This window comes from Aulonocara stuartgranti, assembly GCF_965226115.1.
Source record: "Aulonocara stuartgranti genome assembly, chromosome: 2".
Classification (NCBI taxonomy): Eukaryota; Metazoa; Chordata; class Actinopteri; order Cichliformes; family Cichlidae; genus Aulonocara; species Aulonocara stuartgranti.
The window spans coordinates 4,230,229-4,240,794 of NC_138940.1; the positions used below are offsets into that span (position 1 = coordinate 4,230,229).

The following is a 10,566-nucleotide window of genomic DNA, read 5'->3' on the forward strand; positions in this document are numbered from 1 at the left end:
AAACCTAAAGCTGCTTATTTCAGCTTGGTGAATTATTCAAATGAGAACAAGAGTTTTTTTTGGCCATTTCATGAATGAACATGAATGATATAAAAGTATCAACTCAGATTTTCTCATTTTTGCTTTTTTTTCATCTGTCAATTAATTTAAAAACTTTTAAACCGTAGCAAAGGTGCTTTTTAGAAAAGTCATGCCTTGCTTTAAGTAAAATTGGTGACATGGAAAAAGTTCCCAATCATGGATGTGATCTTATTCTTTGAATTTATTAAAGTAGTACTCAGTGGTGATCTCAATAATGTCTTGTGTGGACCTGCTCAACCTGAATTCAAAGTACAAATCCAAACCAGAAGGATAACAATCTACTCATTTGTTCTCCAATGGGAATATTTTGATCTGAATTGTCCCATCTCTGAATAAAGGGACATTATTGGCCAAGACAGCATTGATTTGATTTTATGATTGCTTTTTAAAGTTGGTTTAATTTCCCTCACTGAGTTTGATCACAGTCATTGCAGTTCATGGGAAAATCCAGCAGGTGGTTGCTCCGACTGGTCTTTACTAACATTGGTCTTAACTGCTGAATTGCTCTTTAAGGTGAATTTTGAGAATCGGGTTTAGTTGCACCAGCCAAGCAACAAAGAGATAAAAATGGCATCAACAAAGTGTTGTTGTCATGTCGGTATGGACCAACGTTATTTCACGACCTTGTTGAATCCACAGTCACTAAGGTGAGGATTATATTCTGCTGCCTGCACGCATAGGTGCAGACATCACTACTCAGGCTTGGATCTGTGCAAATAATCACATGCTAATATTTATTCATTTTGCATTCCTGTTGGTTTGTTCTTAATATTCCTGTTTATAACATTTACAACAATCTGCCTTGGCCTCTAGGACATTAAACATCTTACTGGATCAACATTTGGAAAACATGATGTTGTTCATTTTTGAAGGAATGAAGCACTGCCCCATTATTGGCAGTGCTTCAGTGTATCTGTTGCTCTTCACCGACTAGAAGTACAAGAAGACTCAAGATTTGTTTAAATGTTGGGCACTCCTGCTGTTGGGTAAATGTTTCTTGGAAATATCCTGCTTTTGGATTAACAGCGTGCCTTTTGTGGGTTTTTCTCTGGAAAAATGACAGGGTCGAGGTCTATAAAAACAATATTCTGTTTTTTGGCTTAAGCAAATAGCATCTTGTATGTGGTAACCAATTTATGAATGGAGATTATTTGTCTTTTATTATGTTTTTGTGGATTATAACTGATCTTCACAGTTTAAAATGAGGATTGCCAGACCAGACATGGAAATTTGAATGGCCCTTACATTAAGCCTGATTGAATTGTTTCCATTTACCTTTTCTTAGCTCGCAAACGTGTTTTGGAACGAATAGAAACTTGCACTAAATCTGTCAGCTAGCACATGTAGTTTGCCAATTACAGCGGTTCATCTACTCTGCAAGTAGTAGTGGCATTACATTACCAAAAACACACAAATCAGTTTTGCTGTAACACTTTTTAGTGTGATTGTGATCTAATACTGAAGTTTGAAAGGACATAACAACAGAATAAATGTGTTACGGTTTCAAGATGTACTTTTTGAGAAACTTACCAGCAGTGAAACTAGTCGACAGACTCTGAAGCATATAAAGAACTTCATTGAGCACATATGTAGTCCTACCAGTGTGTGTTTTTCTCTATGTATATGTTTATATGGACCACATGGCAACTGTCAAGTGTCAGCTCCTCCCACCTCAGACACGAGTGGGAAGAAAAAACCCAAACCCCAGGAACTTGGCAGTAGAAAGTGGGTCACCACCTTCACAGGTTTCTTTCACGTTGAGGGAAAATGTTAAAACGTGACTTAGAGTTCCTGTGAAAAATGTAAACTGGATGGTTGAAAAAAAAGCTTTATTGTTCTCCTAAAATATTAAATCCGAAAAGTTATTCACGGTCATCTCCATGTTTATTCTATATTTATCTAAAGCTGCCTTTCTCATAATCTTCATCCACCCATTTAGTTCCTGTGGTTTCTCCAGCAGTGCAAGCTCTATCCAACAGTCTGTTTATTTTTTTAGTGCGCAGGGTCTTCCAACATTGTATGGGCCTAACAAAACCCAATAGACCAGAGACAACAATATAATTGACTTTAACAGACACATTTGAGGAATTAGAGCCAGTCTTTGTGCCTCATTAAAACATCAGATTTTCATTGAGGCACATCTGAGGCAAAAAAGTAAAAAATCAACAAAGGCCTGCATGCTTGGTGTTAAGGGGAGTGATTGTTGTAAAAATGTATAAAATGCTACAAATTGCAGACGTATTGGAATTAAATCCTTTTCTACTGGCCAACTACGAAATGATGACCTGCCAAAGCAGCCGATGGAGTTGGCATCTTTCAGGCACCAGCTAGCATTTACAAGCACGTGGCTGGTGTTTATTAACCACCAGACATTTTTCTTGGCAGGGTTGAAGGACCCTATGAAACACTGTGTGTGCCCAGTGGACACTGAAACCCACCACTGAAACAAATTCTAATGGAAATCTTACACTTTGTGGGGAACTCATCTCAGCATGATGCCTCACCTTCTCAGTGTTAGGGCTGCCACTGTATTCCACTATACTTCTGCACATAATAATCCTCTGTCAGGCTTTATTTGGACTGTGACCAGTCGAGGGGAGAGGAGGGCAGAGTAGAAAACAGAAGGGAGAATATTGTCAGGAGGAAAAACCACAGAGAGGTGAGAGGAGATGTAAGAGGAAAGGTGAGAAGAGCAGAGAGACAGGAATAGGAGATGCAGAGAGGAAGTGTGAAAACCACCCGATTTATTCCTTTTCCATCATCAACCAGTTCATCTGTTAAAGCCTGGCACAAGCTTTGTTAAATTCACAAATTCTTTCTGCAGTGAGCGTTCAAATCTGACACAACAATGAATTAACATTTCATCAAGTAGTCAGACTGTGTAGTCTATAATCAAAGCTGGTTTTCCTTGTACTGACTGCAGCTGACTAAATTGATACCAGATGCATATAGTAGGCTGTGGATGCTCTAAAATATCCTCCAATGTAATTTTCCTTAATGCGTCATTATTAAGGTCAGTTATATTTGGCGCACAAAACGGGAAATTAAATAGAACCAGAGACATTTTAAGACAGACACACTCAAAGAACGTGAAATCAAGGGAGAATCCGGTAGCAGCAAAATTGATAGAGACAAAATGTGCAGGTAAAAAAGAAGAATGAAGCCTCTGAGGCTAAAAACCAAAGCCAGTCTATCCCCCAAAGATCCCAAAATACTCCTGTGTTAAAATTCTTAACTTTATTGCATTAAAAAGTACGTTTTGCAGGAAAGAGTTTCTCCTTTCGACTGATTGTTGTATGCTAGATCCCAACTAATTCACTAAACTGGATCTATGCTGTCTTTGTGCTGTTGGTGCTGTGTGATCTGATCTATCAAAAGCTGATAAAAGGCAGCTGAAAGTTTGCATTTTGATCAGATCTTAATGGATTTAAAAGACTATTTAGTGGTTTACAAAATAACAAAAAGAACAAAATGTAAAAGTGTTGTTGACCAAAAAAAAGAGACCAAATTGTAGTTACTGATGAAAGCACTATTCAAGTTATATTACTGTTCAGTCTTGTTGAAGTCTTTAATAAAATTAGAAATAAATAAACTATTAAAACTGTTTAAAGTTCGAATTTTGAGCGAGACCAAAGGTTCTTCTGGTGCAGAAACAGACGTGTGCTTTAGCTTCTCTTTGCTTTTCTCTGCACCGATCCCTGTTTTGCCCTTAGCTTACCCTCAATCTCTCCATCATGCTCTCTTTTTTCTTCTTTATTTCTTCCTCCTTCTCTGGTTCATCCATTCGGGGTTACAACCACTGGAACAGGCTCCTCAGCAGCTGGAAACTCAAGATGGTTTAATCTAAACCTCAGGAAGCAGGATGGGAACCAGATGCAATAAAGGAAAAAGAAAGAAAGAAAGAAAGAAAGAAAGAAAGAAAGAAAGAAAACAAACATAGGGCACGTTTAACTCGGCTAGCATGGGGATCTCCAAAGGGCACTGTGCAAAGGGGAAGAGGAGTTTTCATGAGACTGCATAAAACTTTTTGTCAGGGGAAAAAAATAGGGTGCATAAACCTCAAGACCATCAACAGGCTGTAATTCAGTAGTTGGAGACATTGTACAAAACCATCAGTAAGCTCAAAGCAGTCACATCTTCCATTGTGAAGCTTGTAGATTTAAGAGATGGTGGCTTGTTTTAAGTAATGGAAAAGTTTGGAAAAAGATTGGTCAGTGACTAACCCTCTCTAAGGAGCTTGGAAAGAAAGCGACTAGACCCCCTTAAGTTTCATGAAGACGTTTCTCCTCTCATCTAAGAGGCTTCTTCAGTTCTTTAGGTTTTGTTAAGATGCTCTGAGAATTGAAGAAGTCCAGTTGTTTTTCTTTCCAAGCTCCTTGGACTATCATGACCTAATATTAAGGTACTCTTAAGATAACCAGGAATCCATGTTTCCTGGTTAAATCTCTTTATTTCTCACGCAAAGAGAACAAAAGCTTAAAGAAACCCACACAAAACCCCCAACTCTTTAAAACTGATAATACATTTATAATAATACCTAATAAAAATGTTATAACTTGGAGTTCGGCTTCCGGTGACGCCATGATCTAGTCAAGCAGCATAAGGAACGAGCTCCGTCCAGATTAATACATTACTCCTAACTACAATTTTTAAAACTCGCTCTGCGAGCGGGCAACAGCGACGAAATAACACATTGTGTTTTTCCCCCACGGAGGACTCGTCACCACCCTCCGCCCAGGGTACACCGCGGACTGGATTACTCAGGTTGTTATTAATCCAGTCGGGTACGTGGAAGCTACTGTTCTTAATGTTCTTTGTTTGTTTAGTTCTAAATGTTTTTGTTTATCTTGGCCTGAGACCAATTGTGGACCATTATTTCATTGAGTACAATAATTTAATTTTGTCTGTATAGGATATGAGTCTAAGATATGAAAGATCCAATTTGTGTTTCGTATAACGTAAAGGGTTTGAATAGTCCAATTAAAAGAAAAAAGGTACTGAACCAACTGAAAAACTTTGGGTGCTCCATAGCAATGCTCCAGGAGTCTCACCTCTCTGAAAGGGAACACAGGAAGTTGGGGAGAGAGTGGGTTGAACAACAGTATAGCTCTACTTATCAGGGTGGGAGAAAAAGAGGAGTTGCAATTCTTGTTAACCGGTCAACATATTTCCACCATGAAAAAACATTTGCGGATAGGGAAGGGTGTTATGTAATGGTGATTGGCTCTGTAGGGGGGGGGGTCTAAAATTACTTTACTAAATTTATATGCACCAAACGAGGACTGTCCAAATTTCTTCAAGAATATTGCATCATTAATAGCAGAAAAATCTGAAGGAATGATCTTGGTGGGAGGTGATTTCAATTGTACTTTGAAAGCAGCTGTCGACAGACTCCCGGCACACAATGGCCCCAAATCCAAAAAATCTTGTAGTTTAAATACAATGATTAAAGAATTGGGCCTAGTGGATGTGTGGTGCCAGTTCCACCCCCAAGAAAAAAATGTTACTTTTTATTCACATGTACATCGCAGCCATTCAAGGATAGACATGTTTTTAATGCCTAGGACGAACCTTTATAGGACTAGACAGTGTAGCATAGAAGCAATCACTTTCTCTGATCACGCCCCGGTTTGTCTGACATTAAGAATGAATCCAAACAATCATTTTAAATATTGGAGAGCCAATGTATCTATCTTGAATAATGAAACAACCCGACAAGAACTTCAGAAGAGTCTGACTGAATATATTCAATTCAATGATAATAATGAGGTGTCTCCTTCAATCTTGTGGGAGAGTGCCAAAAGTTATTTGAGAGGTAATATTATAGCAGTTTCATCAAGACTGAAAAGGAGAGACTAGCAGAACAAACAGAACTAGAAAGCAAAACTAAGAAATTAGAAAAAGTCTATCAGGTAACTAAAGACACTGGGACTTTGAAATCATTGAAAGACCAGAGGCAAAAGTTGGATGATTTACTAACGTATAAGGCGGAGGGACAACTACGCTTTGTTAATCAAACTACCAATACGGCAATCGGGCAAGCCGACTGCTGGCATTTCAGCTGCGTAAAGAGCAATCAAGTAGGGTTGTTCATAAAATTAAATGTCCAAACTCCGGAAAAATTGTATGCCAACCTAAGGAAGTTGCAAAATCATTTTCTTTGTATTATCAGGAATTGTATAAAGAAGAAAATGTCCCAAATAAGATTGAAAAGATTGAACAATTTCTTAACCCAATTAATCTTAGTAAACTGTCTCAGGAAGAGGCTGAACTAATAACAAATCCAATCACCATTGAAGAAATAAAAAAAACGTATTGGAAAACTGAAAAACAACAAGTCCCCCGGAGTGGATGGCCTGCCTGGGGAGTATTACAATTTTTTGAAAAAGAGCTAACACCATTGTTATGCAAAGTTCATAATTATGCATTATTTAAAGGTGATCCCCCCCCAGTCATGGTCTGAAGCTATTATTAGTGTCATCCACATTAAGGGGACGGCTGTGGAGCGTGTGAGCAGCTTCAAGTTCCTGGGAGTCCACATCTCAGAGGATCTCACCTGGACGACCAACTGCTCCAAGCTGGTCAAGAAGGCTCACCAGCGCCTCTTCTTCTTGAGGACTCTGAGGAAGAACCACCTGTCCTCAGACATCCTGGTGAACTTCTATCGCTGCACCATCGAGAGCATCCTGACCAACTGTATAACAGTCTGGTACGGGAACTGCTCTGCCTCGGACCGGAAGGCGTTGCAGAGGGTCGTGAAAACTGCCCAGCGCATCGCCGGAGCACCACTTCCTGCCATAAAAGACATCTACAGGAAGCGGTGTCTGAAAAGGGCTGGGAAAATCATCAAAGACCCCAGTCACCCATCGCATGGACTCTTCACCCTCCTGCCCTCTGGGAGGCGCTACAGGAGCCTCCGGACTAAGACCACCAGGTACCGGAACAGCTTCTTCCCCACAGCTGTCAGACTCCTGAACTCTGCCTCCTGACATCTGACCCACGTTAAACTCATGGACTGAACATACACACACCCACAATGGACAACTGTACCCTCAAACACACAATAATAACATGGACTGAACCACCACTCACAACCACTAGCACTTTATATAGCCTCTGTAGAAACTATCTACACCCTCACTTATCTTAACTGCACTACTGTATAGCTCTGTGTAAATAATCATTCTGTACATTCGATAATCTTTAATCCTACAACTGTTTACAACTTGCATAGTTCCCATTTCTGTATAGCTGTATATCCCAGATTCTGTAAAGTTATTTATTTCATATTCTGTATAGTTTTTCATATTTATATCCTGTTCATAGCCTGTACATAGCTTGTACTCACTACAGCCTGTACATACTTATAGTTATAGAATATTCACAACATACTTCATACCGTGTACATTATAACATAATAGACCCATTTCTGTAATATACTTACATATCTATATTATTGCTAATATATATTGTAATATATCTATATCACTAAAGCACTTCTGGATGGATGCAAACTGCATTTCGTTGCCCTGTACCTGTGCATGTGCAATGACAATAAAGTTGAATTCTATTCTATTCTATTCTATCCATAAAGAAAGCAAGGACCCGACTTTATGCATGTCTTATCGCCCTATCAGCCTGCTTTGTGTTGATTTAAAAATTCTTACAACCATTATTGCAAATAGAATACCTGTGCTTAGGTATTGGTATGTATGTATGTATGTATGCGTATACATGTATATATGTTTTTTCTTTTAAATTAAGTTTTTGCATAACCCTCACCATTATATGCTGCAGATTTGGTCTCAGGTCATGTTGTTGATGTGAATTGCCTTGTTATTTTTGGCAATAAAAGTTAAAAAAAAAAGTTATAACTTGACCATCTGTATTGTATTTTTCCTTTCTGTGTAACATCATCACTCTGATGCATATCTGTCTGCCTTGGAGAGGGAAACCTCCTCTCTTATTCTTTCTGTGGTTTCGTCCATTTGCTTCTTCCATTTGGGGGCTTTATTTATCTAAAGTAACAATCTAGAGTAAAGTGGAGTTCCCAAAATGATTTCCTTAGAGAGCTAATTTGACAAAATGAAAGTCACTGAGGCATACTCCTGCTTCGTATTACTAGTTACACATCTTATCAAAGCAGTCAAACCTAGCTCCAAACCAAACAGCTGCACAAGCTCATTTTCTGTACTAACAGTTATCACATATCAGTAACCAAAACAAATTTAAGTTCCCATTAGTAACTTCTTCGTGTTTTCATTTCAGTGTCAAGCCCAAAAAAGGTGTCTCAATATCTACTGTATCTGTATTTATCTACTATCTGTATTTTAAGCTTTCTTTGTTTTTTACCCTTAATTATTATCCTTTATATTTCTTATTAATGTATGGGATTTGTGCATTTGTGTCCTCCCTACACAAGAGAGTGTGCTGGTGTGCTAGGTTTACTTAAAAGTCATCCTCTTAAAACTTAACAGCTGCTCCACAATAGCTGATCATGACAAAGCTAAAATATTTACCTAATGGCAGATTATTCTTTTTTTTAATATCTTTAAGATGTCTTTAAAGTTTTTTTCTAATCATATACATTTAATATTAGCTAGTATTAAACTCTGTCGAAGTCCTGTTGTTCAGCACCCAACATAAAATGTCACCAGGGCTCTATTTTGCAGCTATCCTGGTGCATTATTTAAAATAACCACAGACTCTGTGAAAGTGGACATTGTTTGTGTTTTTGAACTTTCAAGTTATGTTTATTATTAAATGTTAAAGTTTAAATTTTCACCTTTCTGTATCCCATCTGTGTTTTCAATACATACTGCAAAAGCTACCCAAGAGTTTCTGAAGGCGAAGAAAAAGGACATTCTACAACAGCAAAGGCAGTCACCTACCTCTGCAGAGTAGAGCCTGCTTTTCAGCTACTAAATACAAAACTGAAGGAGAGACCCACAAAAAAGCAGCAACTGAACGTGGCTGCAGTAAACGCCCAGCAGAGCTGGTGATGTCCTTGATTTCTAAACTTCAGCTGATCATTGATCGCAGGTACTAAAAGTAGTCATTATATTTCACATTATGTTAATTTGTCCAATTAATTTAAGCCTCTAAATAGACTAATATAAATTTGGCTGGAACTCACGTATAGCCAATGCTGTGCTTTTATGAAGTTTGCACATCACTCACATACTGAGTGTCTGATTTGGACTGCACTGTGTTGGTGTACAGAGGTGAGATTACAAAAATTATGCCAGTGTTCAGAAAAGTATACGGACCTACCTTTACGTCTATCTGCCTCATAGCTGATAGATTTCTATTCTTTTTGAATTGAAATGAAATTCATTATTTATTGTGGATCCGTAGCTTGTACAAGATTTGCAAAGACATCTGACTTCCTGTTTGCTTACTCAAAAGTCCAGTGATATGGATGACATTTTATTGATTTTGAGAGTTTTAAGTAATAATTTTGATGCCCTGTTCTTCTGTCTGTGTAAAATATAATTCATAAACAATTCTCTAATGATTGCACGCTATTACCTAATATTCCGCACCAGGCTTTTTGCTTGAGCTGCCAATAACTGCTGTGGTCGGCTGAGCAGTCCAGCAAGAAATATTGACACCCACACATATAATGTGACACAGGTGCGTGGTATAAGTCTGGAATAAGACACAAAGATGAACATAAATTTGGTGTGAATACATTTAACACATGCAGGTAGCAGAGCAGATTCAGATGTTACATCTGGCTTGGATGTCACAGTGGCTGTTGCAGTTGTGCTGGTGACATCTAGTGGAATAAAGTAGGATATATATTCAAGGTTGAATAACTCCAAATGAATCATATTGATTAAGTAAAAAGATCAGAGTGTGTTGTGCTTAATTATAAAAAGAGAAACCTATCTAATGTGCCACCTTTGAGCAGTGTAGTAGTAAATGTGACAGCAGTTTTAAGTACTTGTCATGTTTAGTAGAAGAGCATAAAGGAAGACTTTTTTGTTCTGGATAATATTATGTAATAATAACTAAGCTTGTTTATCCCTTTAATTCTTATTCTCGGTTGACTATTGCAATGTTTTTTTATTTGCATCCTTAAAAAGACCTTCAGACAATTACAGTTACTTCAAAATGCTGCTGCTGGAATTTCAAAAATCGTTTGATTGTCACCTATCTGCAGTTGCTTCTATTAAGCTATAGATCTGTATTCACTCAAGTCTTTAAATGGCTTGAGCATTTAATATATAGATGTTTGATACAAACCTGGTTTTTAATGCTGTGTCCCATTTACCTTGGAAGCCTGATTTTAGAGTTGGGAGTCACTTCACTACCCAGTTGAGCGCGTTGAAGGAGTAAAGTCGGAAAAGGAAGAAAAAATAGGGATTGTTTTGCTCTTTAGCCATTCGTGCATGTCTAGCATTACACCGTGGTGCTTGTTTTTTGGGGGGATAAAACTCAGTCTTTCCTCTCCATGTATTGTATTTAGAAACTCACAGT

The 10,566-nt window shown here is 38.1% G+C and overlaps 2 protein-coding genes across 2 annotated transcripts in view; both read left to right on the forward strand.

Moving 5' to 3' along the window:
• The window catches only part of LOC309715194 (uncharacterized protein), a 45,580-nt gene extending 37,640 nt beyond the window's left edge, over positions 1-7,940 (forward strand). Inside the window, exon 3 of the mRNA XM_082548089.1 lies at positions 895-7,940. Within this exon, the coding sequence (XP_082404215.1) occupies positions 6,504-7,070 (567 nt within the window). The 5' untranslated portion in view covers positions 895-6,503 and the 3' untranslated portion in view covers positions 7,071-7,940. The remainder of the gene's footprint in view (positions 1-894) is intronic.
• Positions 1-10,566, forward strand: part of LOC309715200 (uncharacterized protein) — a 79,682-nt gene that overhangs the window by 36,501 nt on the left and 32,615 nt on the right. The gene's annotated exons all lie outside the window — the stretch shown is intronic.